The following is a 21,205-nucleotide window of genomic DNA, read 5'->3' as shown; positions in this document are numbered from 1 at the left end:
GTATGTAGGTTCCCGAAAACCACGCCCACCAAAGACGTCAATAGGTTGTATAGGAAGTGGTGATCCGAATGCGCAAAACACGCGCCAACTACGTCGACGTATATCCTGTTCGACGTTGTTATATTCTGTCAGGAACTATACAGCTTCATCTGCAACCTCATCGAGACTGCGTGTATTGTAAGGTACGCATGTGTTGAACGTTGAGGAGTTGAAGAGCTTTGCCGAGTCAACGACCAACTTCGAACTACCGCAGCGCCGTTCCTTCTGCTTTTTCGCGCCTAATTCAAGATCCATTTCTCGTTAAATGGAATATCGAGTTGTACTATGTTTCTCGGAACTGTCTACGTTTTTCCCGATTTTACGTTATTTGTAAATAAGTCCACTGCGAAAGTTGCAAACGATTTTACAGTGGGTTATTGAATAATTTGAGAAAACTGTAATGAGGGTAGAATCTCAGTCGGTAATTTAGGAAGCACCCACGATTCAAACGGAGGAAACAGTTGAAATTATACGCAAATCAGATAATTAAAATGCGATAAAAAGACCGGCAATTTTCCTTCTTCAAAAACCGTAGAGCCGAAGGAACTAAAAGTTACGTCGAACGAAGTATGTCAAAAGCAGACATTCGAACTTCGCAAAACGCTCGGGGACATTCCCACAGCTATTATCTGAATCCTCGCACACGCGCGTTTGAGAATCTGTCGTCTGCTTGGCTGTCATTTTATTGCATTTTTAGAGGCTCGCGTGTGTGTTTTGGAAATTGACGAGGACACTGATATACGTATAAATAGGCTCGTAGTTGTTAGTGCTGCGCTCGGTCAGGGATCAATTTTCTCCGCTGAAATAAAGGTTCGCACGTTCACACCCGTTCTCGTACGCATTTATTTATGTATGCATATATTGCGCGTAAGTCTATAGCCGTGCAATGAAACGGTTTGCATCGTGTTCTTAAACGAATTAGCACGATAAACGCGGGCGCCTGAGTACACACGTGAAATATTCTCTACACGCTTACAATTAGATCTACCCCGCGAGAATGGAGAAAAAAAACGGCGCTCCAGCTTCAGATTTACAAAGTGATTACTAGCGTCGAAAATCTTCCTTCGCATGCTCACATTTATGTAGTATATATTTATGTATATACATACATCATACGTATATACTTGCAGCTGTCTCGCATGCACGTAATAACATAATAAATACGTATGCATGAACGTAATAACGTAGTAAGTGCGTATATACTCGAACCGCATCCAGAGAACCGCAAGAAAGTAGTATGATAAATTTGTATACAGAACTGAGTAATCATTTAACCACGACGTTTAGCTGATCACGGTCACGATTCGAATTAAATTTACCGCGTATTTCAAAATTGAATTCAATATATTGTATGTTTCAATCGACCGAAATTTTCGTGTATTAGTAGAGAGAAAAAAAAAAAAAAACAAGCACTAATCAAAAACTCAGATTACAAAAATAATTTTCTTTAATTCAAAGTACTTTCCTGCCGGATGTTTGATGAAAAGAATTTTAAATAATGCAATGCAAACACCGAAACATTTTCGAAACTTAATTGCATGGTATTATTGTTGACGAATGCTTGAATATGATAAAATAAAATCCCACGATGCCTCTATTTTTAAAAATCTTGAAAGTGTGGTAGGATTATTATTGTTATTTCGATTATTTTATTTCAGGAAGAAAGTTTTCAACAATCATTATGTTCTCCAACTATATCTACATTATATTTGGCTCAGCGTTGATATCTTTCGCACATGCCGAGGATATCCAAGTTTCCAAACTTTTCATCCTGTCTATAACTCCGGAAACATTCAACTGGAGAATCGATGGTAAATAAGAAAAACAAAAAACTTAGGGATCGAAAGAAATGTAGCAACTAACATGTTATTTTATTTCTTTTAAACATGGAAACCACACTTTGCAGAAGATGAGAACAAAAATAATTGTTTTCATATCTCATTTGGATCTAAAATCGACACAAATAAAAACTGTGACTTTAATTTTCAATTCTGTTACACAATCTTTCTAAAAAATCGCATTTCAGCAATAGATACCGCAAATGAAATCATTTCTTCATTTTGATTGTGTACTACTAAATATATGATATGTTTATATGTAAAAGATATTTGAATAACGGAGTAATTTGATTTCCAGAACGACACGACCAATTCTTGTACAAACCGTCATTATTGAACGCTCCAGATCTGCCTCCATGGATACATTACACGTACAGTAAGAAAAACCAAAGTGGTTACTTATACGGAGTCGCGCCATCCGAGCAAGATAATTTAACGGTGATTTATTACACTTGAATTGTAATTAAACATGTGACAATTAATTTATAGCCAAAATTTTGCTTTGTAATCACATTTAAACGACACATGGTAACGTCATTAACGTAACTATTATTTTAATTTGCAGCTAGAAGTTGTTGCTTTGAATAAGAACAATTACGAAACCAGACATAAGATCTTGGACTTCAATGTCCTAAAGAAAGTAAATCCTGCCAAAAATGAGGTCAGACTAAAAATTGATAATCTTAACGTCGACGACATGTTCAACGTAACTCGGATCGACCAGTTACTGGATATATTCAAGTAATGCGAATTCTTAAGGCAAAAGTTTATTTATAATGTGGATTGAGCTAAAACAGACCATAGAGATAGACATATCAATCATTACATCAAACTGATCTTTTTATGGAACAGAAACGACTTATGGAAAGATGCTTCGGATCTCTACGTAACATTTTTGGCATCTGCGATCGAAATGGGAGCACGATTACCACTGAAACCAGAAGAAGGCGAGGGGTAAGGCACGTTCTTATGTCTTTATTCTTTCTCATAATTGGCGAATGCCTTTGGTTTTTTTTTTCATCAAAAACAACATTCGTTTCTACAAATACGAGACTGATTAATCATGTAGCATTTAACACTATTTAAGAGATATTGCTATTTTTGTGCACATCTAAGGATGACACATATCAGCGACCGCATGAGACACTTTCTATATCGTCATAATGACATGCGATTAAGTTTCATTGAATTGAATAAGTGTCACTGAGTCTGTGACGCGTCATGTTTTTGTCCATGAATAAAAAATGACGAAGGTTCAACAATGATTCCTTGAATGCTATTTCGAAGCTGTAATCTAATTGTGGCTATGTGTATAAACGAAATGAGTTGTATGTTACTCGGCTGTTTCATTCCAACGATTGCTTATCATCGTTACTCTCGCCTTTCAGAGTGGTCATACGGCTTGGCAGCTCGGCTTCGTTCTCTCAAGATATGCTTAGCTTACAGGAAGAAGTGAAACCACTACAAAAAGTATTGCCTTGCCCTCGATACTATAAACGTACAAGTGTTGAGAGATACTTTCGATCGAGAGGATTCATTCTTGATTGGTGTTCCTTCAAGTTGGTTCGTTTCAACAATCACTTGTCTGATTATCTGAATCATTAATTCACCATTTCCTTCAACTGTAAAGCTAACAAACTGAGCTATTACATAACTTTTGGAACAATACAAACAATGCACAAATTTTACACCTAAGTAAGTTACATGTAATTTCATGATGAAAAGATATGCTGCAATAATTAACAGATTGAAGAGCATCACAGTCATCATACGGAGAGTGCGAGACGAGACCCTAACATGGACGTGACCAGATTACCGTCTTCAGGACTATCTGGGCACACCGAATGGCGTTGGGCGCGGCCTACGAAAGCTGGTACACCGACCAGAAGTTATTTCAAAGAGATGGCAACTACCGTTCTTATTCCTGCCGCTCTGCTATTTGTTTTGGTTGGCTTCCTCTCAGCCACACTGTGCTTTCACCATGATAAAGGGTGAGCGTACAAGTTTTGCGCTAAATTTCACCATTCTGATTTATCCGAGCCAGAATCTAGCGTAGAATTAGATTCACCAATTTGTTTGACAATCGTTGAATCGAATTGAAGCTACAAGAGTTGGATTTTCAACTTGGTGGTTGAAGCTTAGTGATCATGATCGATTGGTTTCCTTAACCGAAATTACTTTCCTCTTCTGTCCTCCATTCGACCAATTGATTGATGAATTCTTAGCAGAACGCACTTAAATTATTGATTACTGTACAATCTCATCGGTATAAATAGAAGAACATGCACAGTATAATTAAGTATTCTTTGTTTCATCATTCACAGACAAGTGAATGCTCTTTGAGGAAATGAATTCCAGTCATATGTACTCGTAGGTCTTGGTATACGGCAAAAGCGGTCACGTAGGAGGAAAATTTGACTATGTGGATACGTATTTCCTTCCTCGTTTTAATTTTTGTCAGGTAGTTTTTTCTGCACTTATTATATATGTATATTATTTTTCGTATGACACGTGTTGATAAATACGGAAGCAACTGCCACGTTTGATCGTAATTTTCTTATTACATTTTCTGTCTTTCATTCGCCTACTTATAATTGTGCTTACCCTGCAATTACAATATTATATCGATCGCGTTTAGAATATAGACAAAATCGATCATCGCGAGATTCTAAAACCGTCCGCAATCATACGCCCAAAGAAATATAAATATAAATACATCACGTGCAACTCTGATGTAGATATTTGAAACATTTTTTTTATAAATTAATATAATGACGCACGCGTGATAACAGCTCACGCACGTAAGATTAGTATTCTGACGCACAACTTTTATCATATGCGGTTGAACGATTAAATATGTGTAGGTGTATACCCTGTATGTTAAAATCGACGCATGTGCATGTATGAATTGCACCTTGTTTGTGTATAATTTGTTATTATGTTATATTAAATAGCGTGTAATAATGATTACATTACAATCGTCACGAATTTTAGAGAAAAAGAAATTAAGGAAATTACATCACGACTATTATAGACGGCTTAAAGAGTGAGCGAATTTTGGAAATTTACATCTAAACAACCGATTGCTCTACTCAATTCGAGTTGTTTTTTCCGAAAGTATGTAGATTCAGCTTCGATTACGTATTTTCTTCGCACGGTGACGTATTTTTCGGTGCCTACGATACATCTAAAACCACTTAACCGGCTTACTTCAAATTCGGAGACAATATTCTTGAATAAATTATTCTCTTTGCGACGATACCGATTTTTCTAACTATCGCATTTTCCCTTGTTAATCGAACAAAAACGAATTCCAATTTAGAATGGTCATCAGTTGGTTAGGAAAAATAAATCGGATCATAGTAACGAGTATGAACTACCTAAGAATACTGTCTCCAAATCTGTACTAAACCGGTTCAGCCGTTCTTAAAATATCGTGACCTCCGCAAAATATATCAACGTAATAAAAAAAGTAATAGTAATAATAATAACAACAACAACAACAACAACAATAATAATAATTAGCGTAATAAAAAATGTACATACTTTTAAATACGACAGACCTCAATCGAGTTGAATATTTACCCCTTTGAACAGCGTATTGTCATCTGGAATTGTTATTATAAATCTCAATACGATGTACGTATTACAGAGGAAACGAAATTAAGCTTATAAGAAAAAGGTGCTAGAGAGCGCTGGTAAAACGGCTTTATGCGGTTATTGTCACCGCATATATGATAATGTTGTTAAAAACCCAGTCTAATTATAATATTACACTACTAATTGCATTATAAGTATATCCATTATCCGACCTGTGTGCATATAGTTGGCACTAATTGCTTCGGTGGTTTTCGCCGCGTTTTTCTTTTAACCAGACTTCTTAAGGCTCTCACCCACACTCGCGGTTTTGACTAGCGGCGAATTTTTAAGAGTATTCGAAGGATGATGAGGCAGATATTTCGTCGAATATAAGTAGTTCGGTTATCAGCAACCTGCAGATATTAAACACCCGCTGCCGGTTCAGACGAAGAGATTTTTAATTTATCGGTATACGCAGGTAGTCCGGAAATTCGTGATAAATTATGATCAAACGGCAGAAAAGTAAACGAGCACAAATGTGCGCGAGCCTTTATACGCCAGCTTATTACGCGTTTGACGTAATTAACGGCCAAAGCTGTCGTCACTTTTGATTTTGAGGGCTCGAACTTACACACACGGGCGCCTTGCGGCTGTTATAACACAGATGTGATTATTACTGCGGTTTCTTTTACATATGCCGCGTATTTAATACACGCATTCTATACATCACTTGTCTCGATAATATTATTATTATTTAATTGTACCAATATTTTATTATATATACTGTTGTTACGCTTATTTCACAGCGCGAAAATTACGTCTATTATATGTATAGTTAAACATTATTCATACACCGACGCATATGCAGTAACTTTGTGACGCGTGTTGCTGCTGACCGCATTCTATTATTATTTATCTGTTAATTTACATATACTTGCGTAATTTTTACGAAATAACGGAAAAATAATGTCGCGTGTTATATCATCAGTTAATTATTATCAATTCCAAATAGTTCTGCCAAGTTTTCGGCGCTTGCTTGTAAAGTATGAAATAGTCCAGCGGAACACCTCAAAAAATACTCGTATACACTAGGCTCTGGGTAATCTGTAAACATTCGCGATTCATTTTATAATACAGAACAAATAGGTATTTACATTATTTGTCTTAAATGGATGCAATTTACTTGACGCCCAATGTTATGTAATACTGTATTATTTGAAATTAATTTGTTCATTATTTTCTTATAGAATTGATCCCGAGTCACATAGTTATTTTCACGAGTTGTTTAACGTTTTCACCGATCGGAAACAGGCGGCAAGGTAAAAAAATTGATTCGATTTTGTTTTACGTTTGTATTATTTGTGTCATCATATGCTTAATGCTTATTTAATTATTATTCCCTATTTATATTCAGTTTATCTAACCAATATTTGGTTTTTATTATACACTTCCTTTTATTATAGTATAATACAATATTTCGTTCTCTTTTTGTTTATTAATCTGACACACAGGTGGTTCGCATCGCAAATAGGATTTCTGTTCTTCGTGTTCAAATCACGAACAAAGTGGCGATCCCGCTTACATTTTGAATCCTAAACAGTTCTCACTATTTCCGTGTGAGAGAGGCATATGACACGTGCAGCGGTCCTAATTATACGTATCTGAAATATTGTTATCATAACAATTAACAAATGTGTTTTATCTTAACGACGCACGGTTGGAAGTATTCGAATTGTGCTGGATTTACTCCTGCTTTCTCTTTAACCGAACGAAGGTAAGGTGCAAAGAGGTTTAAACACGTTGGGATCCGATACAATATCGGCAGTCGCCATCTTCCGGTGAAAACATGAGCGTCGTATTTAATTTTATAAGCCGTTCTTCATCCTATCTTTTACCCCGCCTTAATTAAAAATTTCAAAACATGAACTTGACAGTTTGCATGCAGTTTTCTGTGGCCGTATATCCGCACGATTAACTTGTAAAATGATGATGGTTGTTTGAAAACTCTCTTTTCGGCGCCATATTTGTCGAATCTCAACATACGATGTTTCAATTTGAAAACACACATAGCATCAATAATTATTCAACGATTTTCTGAAATTGAAAGAGAGCAAGCAAAAATTACCTGAATAATTTTTTCAGTCCTAAAAGAGAACCCACTCCCGTCGAAGGACTCGGAAATGGTTCCGAAGTTCAAATGGTGCAGTATGCTTCGTCCCAGAGAGGCACTCTGAGATCTTTGTCAGCACAGCCGTCGAGTCCCAGCGACTCCTTGACGCGTGGTCCAAGGTATAAAAAATAACGAGATGATAATAAATGAACCATTATTTTTCACCCCATCGTCAGTCGACGCAGTTTTCCCTTCAGATCTAAATGAATCGGCTTCGCTTACAATAGGAGTACAAAAATTTTTTTTTTCACGATGCATTTTTGTAAGTCTAATTTCGTTTTCGAAATTGCCGAATTTCGGTATTATTGATTAAAAAAAAAAAAAAATACAGTAATAACAGAAGGACTGCCCACGTAGCGGGATTCTTCAAAGTTGAAAGTTGAAACTCTGAAACTGTTCTAGCGGTTGAAATGCCGTTATTATACCCTCACGTGGGCGGGGGACGTTTTGTGAGATGAAAAGAACAACTCGTTACGTTCCTTTTCTAGGAATTTCGGCATCTCGAGAGCGTTCGTTATTCTACTGTGGGAATACAGTGCTCAAGCTCCCTTCAACAGTGGTTCCCAAATAGAATTGACGATCGATTTTACTCGTTTACGTTTTTCGATTTTCTTTTCGCAATAATTATTTTATAAAATTACAACCCACAGATTTTGTTCATTCATTTAACAAAATCGGACTTGTGAATATTCGAAACTCATTGCTAACAATTAGTCCGTTTTCTTACTTTTATTATATAACGCGCGTCTAATTTTTTTTCTCAACGAATTTTTAACGAAGTGGAATATAACAGATACAAAATAAACGTAGCAACAATACACGCATAGAAATGCGTCCACATGTTTTATACAGAACTTGAGAGATTATCCTTTAGATACAACCGTGAGCTATGACCCAAGTTTACGTCAGAGAGAATTCTGACTGGATTGTAGCCGGTTTTACAGCCCCCCGCTGTCGGTTCTAAACGAGCAAAGGAGCCGACTTGTTGCGTCCTTTCAAGGAAAAGTCTGGAAAAAGCGGCCACATAATTAAATGATTTTGAAAATTTGATCGCATTTTTCTCGCACTCTCCGTTATTCCGAATTCCGAATTATCCACGACAAATATGAATTCATTGAGCGAACAAAAGAATCCTAAAACATATATTTCTCTAAACTTGAGCATGAAATTGCATTCTGATATTTTTCCGGGTCCTTAAGTATGGCTTATTTTGAAAATAGAGTACACAACGGAGGAAGTGCAAATCGCTAATTTTTAGTGAATATGTGGGAACTTTGAGTTTTCAAATTTATTCTCTTTTCCAGGACGACCACCGAGCGTACAAATCCTTATGTACGACCGAATCCGCCGCCATACATGGGATCGAATAACGTGTTAGTATAATTGAAACATACCGTGATTGATGATAGATATGTGAATAATGAAATTGTTTATGTTTTATTTTGACTCTACGTATCGCTGTATCATAATCGGAACGCTATACATCCAGAGGTGGAAACCGAGCTGATTTCTGACTACACGAGGAGCCGGCAGTGATGTGGTATTGCTGAAGAGTGAAGAAAGAAAAGAAACAACATCAAATTCAAACTCTACAGACAGTGGGATTAGTACGAAACATCATTTCCAACTGTCTAAAGTTCCGCACAACCATTAAATTAACTGGCTCCGAAATTCGCTTTCTATGATTAATAGGCCTAAGAACCTACATGTACCGCATTTTATATCACTTACTTGTAATACCAGCAGTTATTGTAATGCCGTAGTACCGATTAATACTGCTATTACGTAGAAATTGTCTAGTAGATCAAAATGATTATTTTGTCAAATTGGTGCCCTTTTGTAACTCCCATAATTGCTTGGAGAAGTGTTTATGTAGATTGTCTTATTGTTATAGTATGTAACCATATATAATACATGAGATTTCCAATACAAGTGAAAAAAAACACCGCATAGATCATATACATGTATAAACATCTATGTATAAAATACATCTAATGCTGTATTTAGAAAGTGAAACGTAAATCATTGTGAAGCGATTATCTAACTATGTAGTATGCATACTGACCATGTATAACACACGTATAACTGACTGGTCTGCCCCAATAAATCGCAAGTAATAATCCAACCCGAAATATTATATTTACGTCACGTTCATGGAGTATGGAATTAGTTTGAACAGTCAAACAGCACTGTAAGTGCCGTAATACCGTCAATTTTGGAAACATGAAATTTTAACGAGTTTCGAAAGATTCTCAAGACGTGACCTTTATACAGAGTAGTAGTTCTGCAATTCTCTGACTTACCGGCCTATTCAACGAGATATTTCCTCCCTCCACGTCGCCACACCACTCAACCAATGTTTTCAGTCTGAGACGTCAGTCAGCCGCTGCAGCAGGTCGCGAAAGCGTTCGTTTTCCCACGGCAGCAAGCCAGCAAGTAGGCGAATTTCAACGCTGCATTGACAGTTGAATCAAGACATTTCCCGGCGTTTCGAACGATAGAAGCGGATGGCAGGAGTCGTTCCGATGTCCGGAAGATCTGGAAGAAAGCAGTGGACCCTCCACGGTAATAAGACGCATGAAATACCGCGTCCCGTCGTATTTATAACTAAAATATGATGAATTACATGCATCTGTGTGGTTGGTTCCGTGCGTTTGTATGCGGCAGCAGCAGAGCTGCATTTAGACTGTTTATATCGCAACTGTTATATGTTTAGACATAAAATGAAATGAAATGATAAAAAAAAAAAAAAGACACAAATACACCTATGCTATATTTCAGGTAAAAACTCTCTACAGATTATTCGAATTCAAACTGCTATATGTAAATTTGTGAGCACCAGATACATACTTGTAATACAAGCAAGTTGGTAAAGCAGCATTGTTGTATCTTTTTAATCGATCTAAACAATAACATAGCGAGGATAATTGAATTCGACAATAGTTTGAGCACCAATAAACAGGCACGCACATATGCATGTTAAGTCATTCGGCTACATGAAATTCTGACCTCTGTTGTTACTTTGATATTTCACTCATCGAGTACTGATGCGAATATAATGCTACATCCTCGTGGCTCTGTAACAACATTTCATTAATTCTTCTCATTTTATAATATCGAAGATAATCTGCTAATATATCTAACTTTAAGCGATGTTGTTTGATCAATACTGTGATGATGACAAAACGCCAGACGGGCCTCCAGAGTTCCAATGTTTGAGAAAAAAGAAACTTTGAATACAATTTCGTTAAATTTCTTTTGGACTACAATCAGTAATAATAACGGGAAAATATCAATGGCTGTTTGGCAGCCTATTTTATTTCAGCGTAGTTATCTGGGTTGCTTTTTTAACTCGTTTTAAACTAGTTAAAGGTACCTAAAGATATTCTTCCGAAGGTTACTTACTCCTCTGTACTTTTCAGATGGCCCACGAGGTTCTCTTCGAAGATTACGCTCCCAGTTGGCAGAGGATGGATGTCCAGAGTCCCAAGTTGTTCTCGCTAAGCAACTCTTGGAGGAACGCTGCGGTGAGTTTTAAAATTTAAAGATGTTCTGTTCGATGAGACAACTTTAGTGTAGGGTTTTTTGTTCATTTTTCCTAGTTCCTCTTGCTCAAAACAACACAACTCCAGTAGTAGTTTTTTCATTTGTTATTAATGGAAAATCTTGATTACAACTATACTTTATGTCATATTTTGCCCCCAGAACTGGATGTCGACAAAGAGGAGAATGCAAAATTGGGAGTTTATTGGCTCACCAAAGCTTCAGAACAGGGAAACTTGGAAGCGACCGATATTCTGAGGAAATGTTTAGCCACAGGCAAGGGAATCACAGAGCACAATTATTACGATGTTAAGAGTTGCCTGGACATGTCACAGGATGAAAAACTCGCCAGAAGGGCAGCTAGGGAAATGTTTACGAGGTAAACGAGAAATTGTGCTAGTGCTAACTTGAGTTTGGCAGAAAAAAATAAAATATATCACCTCTCTTCTTCAACAGTTTATCCAATGGCGAGGAATTCATCACTACAGAACAACTGCAAAGGAGAATGCGAGACGTAGCCTTTCCCTCAACAAACAGAGCAAGCTGTTCTAGTTCCAATGAATCATCGTTCATCAATGTACAAAAATCACTGGGAGACAGCTTTGGCGATTCGTCTCCAAGGGATGAATTTCCGGACGATCCTTTGCCGGTCAAAGAAGGAGAAAGATCCTCAGATTCGATGCCAGGTACCTGTAACAATTTATCTTGAATTTCTATCTCAGGACCCGCATCAAATTCAAGTTTTGCAATTACGACTCTCATTTTCTTTTCATCCACAGATTGGTCCGAGCATCAAGGAGAGAAGCTAACTGAAGCAGCGTTGGTCTCAGCCGCTGCAAGTTATGCTCGCGGATCGCTTCCAATCGTTTCTCGAGTCATATGTTTGGTCGAACCTTCGCAAATAGCTTTAGACACGATTCCGCTGCTGCAAAGACCTCTGTTGCATCCATTGGCTTCGCTTAAGAGGCTTTACATATGGCTAGTTCAGTTGCTCGGCCGCAGAGGAACTCCAATATTCAAAAAGATATTCTTCACTTCCAACATTCACACGCTGTTGTTACTTCTGCTTTATTCCTTGTTTGGTACCGAAAGCTTGATACTTTTTATACCCATGACACTGTACTATTTGTCATTTGTCGTTATGGTCGTAGCGACGTTTCAAATGTTGCAAACAAAACGAGAGTTGACCGATTTCCGAATCTGGTCGGGTTTGTTTCTCAGTTACTCGGGAGGCAACTTGAATCCGGAAGAAGCAGAGTATCAGTACTGCCGCAACAATTTGAAACCCTACGGTCACTTCTTCCTAGCACTGCTGACAAATCTCATGATTTATCCCATCATAGCCCAGCAATGGACACCGCAGTCGGAATTCACCATTATAGCATTTGTACTGACGCTAACAACGCTCTTGAACTTCATGTGGAAAGATAGTTCAAGGTTTCCGGACTTCCTGGCGCTCTTCAGCTTTGCTGTACACGTCCTGGCTAAATATCCATATGAAACTGACATGGTCGTTGCTCAAGGTTGGAGATTCATTGACATACGAGTACCGACTTTCGCGTCATATGTCGTGGGAAATGGCATCGAATTTTGCCTGAACTTTCGTGCTGTGTTTTATCTCTTGATTCCTGCTGTGTTTGCCAAAATGGCAGCCAGGGACAGCTGGCGTGGTACATACAAAACACTTATTCCTCACTGCGTCACACTCAGCTGGTGGCAAATCGCCATACTCAGTTCCCAAGGTGCAACTTGGTACGGTTTGATCAGAGGAGCTCTGGCGATAGTCGGGATGGTTCTCTTTCTTCCTATCGCAGGAATCGCGTCGATTGCTCTGCCAATCATTGCGGCAGCGAAGTATCTACCGGAAAGTGATCTTCTGCTGAGAGCAGGGATCACCGCCGTTCTAGGAATACTGCCATTTCTAATATCGTGGTATGTCAAGAAAACACGAAGTCAGCGATACAACAAAATCATGACTGTTACACAGGTATGAAATTCTGGAAAGCTACTCACCCTTACCCTCGTTTGTCGTCACAAGCAGATTTCATCGTTTCTTTAACAATTTTTCAGATCACAATGGGAATCGCCGCTGGACTATGGCTTGGTTGGTCAATTCTTGCGGGTAACAAACGTGAGCTGGAATCAGCCATGTACGAAGCGATGCCGACATTGTCATGGGAACAGTATCAGAACTATTGTCACCAGCCAGCTTGGGAAGAGACGTCGTCGCTGGCACAGGTACAAGTGAAATGTGCACATTTGGAAGGTGTCTCTGTGTCGTGGGAGGGATATGTGACAAAAGTAAAACTCAGATCTATAAAAAACGATCTTGGAAAAGTATTCAACAAGTTACCAGATGCGATAAGAATACCCTTAACTTGTTCTTATGGAGAAGCTTACGAAGATAATTGTACCTCGGGTGACGAGTTGAGGAAACAAAACTGCAGGACTATGTTAAATATTCAGAAAAGACGAAACAAATGTCACTTGTCCGCATGGAATAAATATGAATTTGAGATCTCAGTAAAAATAAAAAGCGGTATTTGGGGCAGCAATGGCGAGCTAATTCTGATTGCCGATCATTCCTTCACTAACTTTAGCCTGAACATTTACTCCGGTGATAAAATATGGTTTGTTGGTAAGCTGACCAACACTGAATTTGAGGGTGAATCTTTGCTTGGTGGAAACCGGCCCCATTTACAATTGGAAGAAGTTGGCTGTCATGTTTGTCACACGACAAAGTTAAAATCGTTTAGACGATACAGATATCAGGTAACATTTACATCTGTAATGAAAGACATTTATCTTGGTGTTAAATCCGTGCTGAATTTCTTATTGAATCCGTTGGTCATTTTTAAGTAAAAGATATAATGACAAAAAATCAAACACATAAAAAATGGCACCTCGCTCTAGTCTCTGTTCAACTCGTCAATCATTGAATTCGTGCAGTCTCATTATATTACAAAAGCTGTAAGATGGTGCTATAAATTTTCAAAAAGGAATAAAATTTAGCATACTATCAAGTACAAAAATAAGTAAATATACATGACCTTGTTTGCCAGAATGGATAAAAATATGAAAGATAAGAGATAGAAATGCTACAATGATAATAGTTCAACAATTGGAGGAACCATCTTTTCACATTCGTGATTACATACTCATGTTAGTTAGTGCTATTGTCTTCGATTTACGGGCCAGTAACTTCGGGATTGAAATTAATCACTTCCCTATTCCTCGCATGGACCAAATACTGTTGTTGTTAATTCTAAAACAAACGACCATGACGAATTACGATGAGAGAACAATGTACCTATAGTTTTCGGCAATGAATGTATGTATGTATCTACACATACGCATTAAAAGTAATGTTTACATTAAATCACCCTTATATTTACAAATGTCCGGTAAATATAGTCATTGCCAAATTTACAATAGCTTTGAGATAAAATTTATCATACTAACAAGGAACATCGGTTTGATGGCCCTCTTCAATTTTTTCACAACTCATCTATGTTGTAGGAAATTGAAAATTAAAAGTCAGGTCTTTTTTTTTATTGGTGGCAAAATGGCACCGAATGGGTTGGTTTCTCAGTTTCGGATAGAACAGTTTGATGTAGTTGAATGAAGTCAACGCTGCAATCTTTCATTCATCAATAGAAACATTTCAGTGTTGGTTTCATTCAAATACATCAAGCGAATCAAGAATCATCCCGTTAGGCCCCCTTCTTTGGGGGTCTTTATCATCCCTTTAAACCGTTTTTGCACCAATGAAAAAAAATATGTCTCATTTAATTTTCACCGTTCTATAACATGCATGAATTACAACGAATTTGAACGGGGACACCAAACTGGTGGTCCTTGTAAATGTTAAACACTAAGTTTTCTTAGGGGCATGAATAAACGTAATTATACATAGAATCGCTATCTAAAATATAAGAGATAAAATCATCCATTCATGACTAGCATACCAATGTTTTTTCTTTTTCTATTCGTATCTGTTTTTTTCCATTTCAAAATTGTACCAAGTATCGCGTTACTAGCTTTAATGCGTATTATCAAAAATTCTACACAAGCTTAGTGTGGTCGCGTTTTAACGAATACTCGGTACCACAAAAAGGTTCAAAAAATATATTTATACAGATTGAAAAATACAAAAAAAATATGTATACACACTATATTATGTATGTATAAATATAGATATAATCGTATGTTACCATAGGAACCTTATATTTCTTAGATGTAGATTAAAGAAAGAATATTGTGATTAGATCGAGAGAAAAAAAGCAAGCAAAATAAGGTAACAAAACCTTGTAATATATGTATATTTTAGAATGTATGTATTTTCCGAAAATTACTCCTACTCGTTCAGACAGAAAACAATAAAACAAACTATGATATTTTTTTATTATATTTCGATATGCTGAATCATGTGACTGTTATAATTTTAATCTTGATAACAGAACAGAACTCATGCTGCGATTATTACTTTGAATTTTCGTTGAACTGTAATTGTATTGATGCATATTATTATTGTAAATGACAGTTTCTATTCACTTGATACCATTTGCACGTAGTATGGAACTGTTTTTAAAACAATATCTATTTGTATTGAGTTTTTCGTTGTTGATAACACGACACCAAACGGTCTATAAAGTTTTAGACCCGAATTATTAGGTTTGTACTTCGATTTTATAAAAAGAAAGTCTGCTAAGTTTTCGATTCAGAATTAAAAGAAAAACGAAATCAAATATATATATATCTATATCAATGTTGAACGTTTAGAGGATCGCGTAGAAATGTTGACGGTAGAGATAAACTGGATTTTTGCGCTATTAAAGCTGTGAAATCCAAAATGTATCTTACACCGTCGGATGAAAGGACAATAATGACCAATATGCCAATATGTGAGCAAACAAGTGGAGTGAAATGAAAATGATAGCTGTGTGCCTTGATGTATTTAGTTTATATATTGTAGCTTTTTCCTGATCTATTCATGGAGACTATTATCAAGTTACTAGATAATTCTAACGATTACAAATGTGCCAATGTATTTTTTTTTTTTTTGTTAATTTCATCTGAAAGAATTAAATATAAGATAAGCAAATGTTGTGACAAATGAGTCCTTACTTCCACAATGTTAATTCCGCAATTCTATCATCGGTATACGCAGAGAGAAATTCAACTTCTGTGTCTAAAAAGTGGTTAAAAAAATTTATGACATACCGCAGAATTTGGCAGTGAATTTTTTTTCTATTCGAATACTTATTTGTTATTTATATTTGGCAACGATGCATAACAAGTGATCAATTTCAGTTATGTTATGTCCGTTATTTAACAGTCTCAATAATTTAATGAAATTTCGCGCGAGAGAAAAAACAAAACGGATTAGCTCAGAAACCTGGGGATATCTTAATAAACTAATTAATTTTCATTAGGTATATGTGTAATCAATATAATTAGTTATTTATGTATGTATGTACATAGGAATAATAAATCTATATTAGGTAATATCTTGTCTTCATAATCATTATTATCCTTTTATATATATACGGTTCACAGAATTTTTCTTTTTCAAACTGACTTGTAGGAAAGAAAAATTGTTCCAAGTTATTGCTGATTCATTGGTGTATCGGTTGGATATACTCATGATAAATGAAAGAAATTTATCAAATTTGAGCTATTCAACCAATTTCTTCAAAGTCTTATGCACCAAAACATTACTTAATTTTAGAAAGTCTCAGTCATCAGGTATTTATTATAGCATATTCGAATAAAACAAAAATTCTTTCAAGTTTTTAATCGATCACAATATACATGCAACGTTTCATTGTTATAATATATTTTATTTTTGTCTTTGCATTTGATCGAGAATCGATTGTGTGATGTTTCTTTGAGATTTTTCTTTACGTTTTCAGTTAAAATCTTTCTCCCAATCCTATTGACTAATAAATTCTTAATTTCATAAAATTGAGTTACTTGCTTTCGCCAATTCCATCCGTGATTAATCGTTGATACCGATCATTAGAAAGACATACTATACATATACTAGGTATTCCGGTCAAACTTAACCAGCCACTGACAATGCTTACCTTATAAAAAGATAATTATTATCCAAGAATCTCACAACTTTATATTTCTAAGCTACAAATGACAACATTTTTATGAGCAACTATTGATAATAAATTAACAGGTATATCCTACTTTCTTTATCACAAATACAATGCAACAATTTGGAATAATTATGAAAAAAGGATGTATTAATATCAGAGGTAATGGTCTGAGACTGGTTCTATTGAGCTGGAAGACTCCATAAACACAACACAATTACTTCCATATTCATTTAAATAAACATTCAGAGAAATTTGTTCCCTCAGATTCACGCAATGCACTAATTTATTTCATATATCTCTGACATATATGTAAATTTTTTTTCATTTACAGTCGCGATTAATATACCTATACGTATAGCAAAAAGTAGTCTTATCACCGCGATTCGCGCTAAATTCAACGTACACACATTCTTACAACCCTCATATAATAAGATAACAACGCGGATGTTAAAGAAGGTAATATTTTTCCATACGAAAGTCATTCTCATTCGTCCGACAGCATATTGCCTTTGCTATTACAGCTGTATGCACTCATTTCGTGTTTAAAAATGAATCGATAAAATCAAACGACGCGATGGCGTGTTGGGAACATAATGAGACTGAAACAATATTCATTGTATGATAGATTTTAAACTTTCAATTGTTTCACTCTGTCTAGCTGCCCATCGGGTGACGTTTAACTAGCTTAAAACTCGAGTGCAATATTATGATATTTAACTATGGGAAAACAACAATCGTTATTCAAAGTATATACGGTAAAAAAGAAATTGTCTATCACTAAGAATCATTTTCACAGAATTTATGCTCTCTGATCCGTCTTGGAGATAAAATAATATTAGTGACAAAATATTTATTACTTTCTTATTATTATCAATATTATTGTATTTTTACAATCGATAAGAACATCAGCAGCCTTTTAACTCGTATCTTCGCGACTTTACTTTACGTTTCAATCATTGGAGAGTAGAAATAACAATTTTTCTCAGCGTTCAAAATGTACACTTGTTTAATAGATTTTGATTCACGCAATGGCTATGATTATAAGTCTCCCAATTAGAACAGGTATTGTTAGATTCGGTTATGAACTTATATAACTAATACGCGAATTTCTCGTTTTTCTCCCCTCCTTTTTTTCTCCGTTTCTTCCAGGTTTTATTTCCTGTTTTTTTTTTCTTTCTTTTTTTTTGGTAGACGCATTTAGATATGAGAATGTGAAACACATGCAAATGTCTGTTTACCTCTGTATTACTATGAACTGCAAGAAGACATGGTTGACCCGTTACTTTATGAGAGATCTGACTGTGACTAGCAGTTGGATAAATAAAAATTATTTTATCTGCACATAGATTGAACACCAGTTCATGTAATAATTTACTTCTTTACAACTTGTTTTAAATTCTCTTGATCTCGCAATATTTAAAATATTTATTCAACAGCACTGTAACCACGTGATTTATTTTATCCAACTGAATGCTTCTCACAGTACAAAGTTGCATCATTCCGCACGCACTGTCAGACGTATCGCTTAATAGAAACGTTTTCTACTGTTTTCTTGATGCTTCTGGTAATACATAATTCCCAGTACTAGCGCTGCGATCAAAACAATTGCGACTACGAGCATCAAGAAGAAAGTTTTGACACCACTCAAAGCTGATGGCTTAGGGTCCTCTACATGTTCTGCAAAGAAAAAGAATAATATGATGAATCGTAGTTGGTACGCTGTCTCAGAAAAAAAATGGAGGATATTCCAATTTACAAATAGTTTCCGTATATTTAGTGTGCGAATTTGAATGCATTCGAATTGAGTCAACTTTACTCTTACCTCTTGGAGATTCGAAATGCGTTGCTGAAGGCAGAATTTGAGATCTGTCTTCTTCATCTTTAACCTACGAGAAGGAAAATGGGAAAAGAAAAAAAATTAGGAATAAATGAAAGATTCAAACTGATTAAAAAAATAAACTGAATCAGAATCACTCACATCGTCGGGCAGGTCAAGCTCGTAGAGTCTGACTGATATTACGTCATGATTATCGGAAAGGTCACCAGTGGTTGCTGTAACTCCGAAGTAGTAACCTGTGGGAAGCTTTATGCCAGGGACGGAAAAGCATTCCTTCCAAGCCGCCTTGTTCGAGAGATCAGTAGATACTGTTTGAAAAATAAAATAAAAATACAAATTATAATCAGATGAATCGTCTGATTTTCAAGTTTTCAATAAAATCTTTTAATTTTATCCGAGTTTTCCGCATTTCTAACAATTCATTACGAAATCCATGCATCTACATATTACCTGACAAGGTATCCTTTTCATATCTTATAGCTATATGAGTGTCATGATCAAAGTTTCTAAATTTAGCCTCGCAGCCTTCCAACTGCGTATGCGTTCCATCACGGTCATGGTCATAGTGCAAAGTCCCATTATTTATCATCGCTGAGATGTAGGGATGTTGATGCTGGAAAAAAGTAGTTCAAAAGTATTAGAACACGTGGTTTTTCTTACTTGTCGTGTTTACTTCATTCGTAACGCATCATGACCAAACTCAAAATTTCCTATGTTTGTGGAGTACGATTAGAAACGGCTTAATGATAATGATGAGCTCATCTTAAATAAACCGATATCAGCCTCTTTTAATTATATCCTAAATGAGACACGGTCTACTATCATTGACTTACATTATGTGGACCGTTATGGTTGCTGTAAGTGTCCAAAATTATGGCAAGCCCTTGAAAAAAGTCTTTGTTACCAAAAACTGGGCCACCTTCCATTCTGTCTTTGGCATACCAGATGGCAAGTCCGTCACCGAATAATTCCTTCCCTTTTCCGTGAACTTTGAATTGTACTTGAAGTTCCCAATTCCTGACATAGCATGGCTGTAAAATATCGTTCACTGAGTCTTTTGAGTTTAGCAAATTTCGATGATAGCATTTTGGTCATTGTGGAGATATCTCCCTTTGTATGCATTAGACTCAATTCTTACTACTGAATTCCATAGCGATCCTTGGGTACTTTGGACATCTGGTGTTAGGCGGATATAATTATTTGTCACTATTGTCACACCGCCAAAATCCCAATAAGGTATCGTCATTCCGGTAGCTATGGAAAGAAGAGAATAAAGAAGAATAAAATTGTTAAGCAACAAATGAACAGATAAGCAAAATCACTTTAGTTTCGAAATAAGCGAGTCATCTTTTCCTGGTACTTTCACCTTGATAATTGAAGAACTATATCAATAGCTAATCTTTGGCCAAATCTTCAGACAATAATTAGCCAAGGTGTGAATGTTAATCTTAAATGTAATTTTGCCCAAAATGTAAACAAAAATCTCTACCGTCTAACATAACCTGTACGTTTGACAGTACAACGAAACTTCATGTTACCAGGAAAAGCTTTCAAAGAGTTCTGCAAAAATATTATCAAGCATGCAGCCGTACGGTTTCGAAATGCTTTATTCTATTAACGCGTACGAAAATCGTCAAATTAGCATATGACACGTGCGACCGGGGAGTTGATCGTATACGGAAAACCGTGCATAGATAGATAATGATATTTTAATATATACGCAGATAAATATACACGACGTATGCACGCACATAGGAGAATATATACTACATACGGAAATACCATGTACCTTGATACGGCTGGATTAAGGAATGTTCTCGCTTGAGGTAATCTCTCGTGTTCCATTCTCCCTTGGACGTTTCGAACAGCAATAATCCTGTGATAAAGACATAGCACCACGGGAAAGTCATGATCATTGTACGGTTGCTTCAAGGCCGGATTGGAATTTCAATAATCTTCCAGCAATATTCACTAAACGATAGAAAAAATATATATGTATTAAAACCGTCCGCAATCACACAATCACCACAAGCGATGACGTATCACTCCGTCCACAGACTCCGTCGACCAAAGCTGAACTCAACTGAAT

General features: G+C 36.2%; 3 protein-coding genes across 11 annotated transcripts; 2 read left to right on the top strand and 1 right to left on the bottom strand.

The window, feature by feature from the left end:
* The first annotated feature begins 50 nt into the window (after positions 1–50).
* Positions 51–9,191, top strand: LOC124410010 (epsilon-sarcoglycan). Of its 7 annotated transcripts, XM_046888093.1 has the most exons (12): positions 875–1,185; positions 1,218–1,226; positions 1,698–1,850; positions 2,176–2,315; positions 2,443–2,618; positions 2,730–2,831; positions 3,266–3,440; positions 3,624–3,868; positions 6,704–6,775; positions 7,599–7,745; positions 8,931–8,999; positions 9,116–9,191. In XM_046888093.1, the coding sequence occupies exons 3-12, from the start codon at positions 1,721–1,723 to the stop codon at positions 9,138–9,140; spliced, it is 1,281 nt and encodes a 426-aa protein (XP_046744049.1). In that variant the 5' UTR covers positions 875–1,185; positions 1,218–1,226; positions 1,698–1,720; the 3' UTR covers positions 9,141–9,191. The 7 variants fall into 7 exon arrangements, with proteins under 7 accessions (XP_046744050.1, XP_046744051.1, XP_046744052.1 ...); XM_046888094.1 differs by lacking the exons at positions 875–1,185; positions 1,218–1,226 and adding an exon at positions 51–182; XM_046888095.1 differs by lacking the exons at positions 875–1,185; positions 1,218–1,226 and adding an exon at positions 647–849.
* An 878-nt stretch (positions 9,192–10,069) lies between these two features.
* Positions 10,070–15,441, top strand: LOC124410009 (wolframin). 2 transcript variants are annotated; one of them, XM_046888091.1, is made up of 6 exons: positions 10,070–10,191; positions 11,049–11,153; positions 11,332–11,548; positions 11,626–11,855; positions 11,949–13,156; positions 13,240–15,441. In XM_046888091.1, the coding sequence occupies exons 1-6, from the start codon at positions 10,134–10,136 to the stop codon at positions 14,029–14,031; spliced, it is 2,610 nt and encodes an 869-aa protein (XP_046744047.1). In that variant the 5' UTR covers positions 10,070–10,133; the 3' UTR covers positions 14,032–15,441. The 2 variants fall into 2 exon arrangements, with proteins under 2 accessions (XP_046744047.1, XP_046744046.1); XM_046888090.1 differs by having other exon boundaries at positions 11,626–11,861.
* Positions 15,442–17,076: 1,635 nt separating this feature from the next.
* On the bottom strand, positions 17,077–21,160 carry LOC124408596 (vesicular integral-membrane protein VIP36). Of its 2 annotated transcripts, none has more exons than XM_046885627.1 (7): positions 20,906–21,160; positions 20,255–20,370; positions 19,950–20,147; positions 19,567–19,729; positions 19,258–19,424; positions 19,102–19,165; positions 17,077–18,956 (listed from the first exon to the last, which is right to left on the bottom strand). In XM_046885627.1, exons 1-7 carry the CDS (start codon positions 21,030–21,032, stop codon positions 18,805–18,807), a joined length of 987 nt encoding a protein of 328 aa, XP_046741583.1. In that variant the 5' UTR covers positions 21,033–21,160; the 3' UTR covers positions 17,077–18,804. The 2 variants fall into 2 exon arrangements, with proteins under 2 accessions (XP_046741583.1, XP_046741584.1); XM_046885628.1 differs by having other exon boundaries at positions 19,258–19,429; positions 19,572–19,729; positions 20,906–21,157.
* Positions 21,161–21,205: the final 45 nt, after the last annotated feature.

The sequence above is a fragment of the Diprion similis genome, chromosome 8, assembly GCF_021155765.1.
Source record: "Diprion similis isolate iyDipSimi1 chromosome 8, iyDipSimi1.1, whole genome shotgun sequence".
In the NCBI taxonomy this organism is placed as follows: domain Eukaryota; kingdom Metazoa; phylum Arthropoda; class Insecta; order Hymenoptera; family Diprionidae; genus Diprion; species Diprion similis.
The sequence above is the reverse complement of the archived record's forward strand: the minus strand, read 5'-3'. Positions and strand labels throughout refer to the sequence as shown.

What these genes read in the sequence shown, in the direction of transcription:
- LOC124408596 (XM_046885627.1), bottom strand. Translation starts at nt 21,032, where the DNA reads ATGATCATGACTTTCCCGTGGTGCTATGTCTTTATCACAGGATTATTG. An exon ending in ACCATAACGGTCCACATAAT is followed by an intron (nt 19,730 to 19,949) that starts GTAAGTCAATGA and finishes ACTTTTTTCCAG; the next exon opens with CATCAACATCCCTACATCTC. An exon ending in GCATTTCGAATCTCCAAGAG is followed by an intron (nt 18,957 to 19,101) that starts GTAAGAGTAAAG and finishes TTTTCTTTGCAG; the next exon opens with AACATGTAGAGGACCCTAAG.
- LOC124410009 (XM_046888090.1), top strand. Translation starts at nt 10,134, where the DNA reads ATGGCAGGAGTCGTTCCGATGTCCGGAAGATCTGGAAGAAAGCAGTGG. An exon ending in AGATTCGATGCCAGGTACCT is followed by an intron (nt 11,862 to 11,948) that starts GTAACAATTTAT and finishes TTTCATCCACAG; the next exon opens with ATTGGTCCGAGCATCAAGGA. An exon ending in AAATCATGACTGTTACACAG is followed by an intron (nt 13,157 to 13,239) that starts GTATGAAATTCT and finishes ACAATTTTTCAG; the next exon opens with ATCACAATGGGAATCGCCGC.
- LOC124410010 (XM_046888092.1), top strand. Translation starts at nt 1,277, where the DNA reads ATGATAAATTTGTATACAGAACTGA. An exon ending in AAACCAGAAGAAGGCGAGGG is followed by an intron (nt 2,832 to 3,265) that starts GTAAGGCACGTT and finishes CTCGCCTTTCAG; the next exon opens with AGTGGTCATACGGCTTGGCA. An exon ending in GATCGGAAACAGGCGGCAAG is followed by an intron (nt 6,776 to 7,598) that starts GTAAAAAAATTG and finishes TAATTTTTTCAG; the next exon opens with TCCTAAAAGAGAACCCACTC.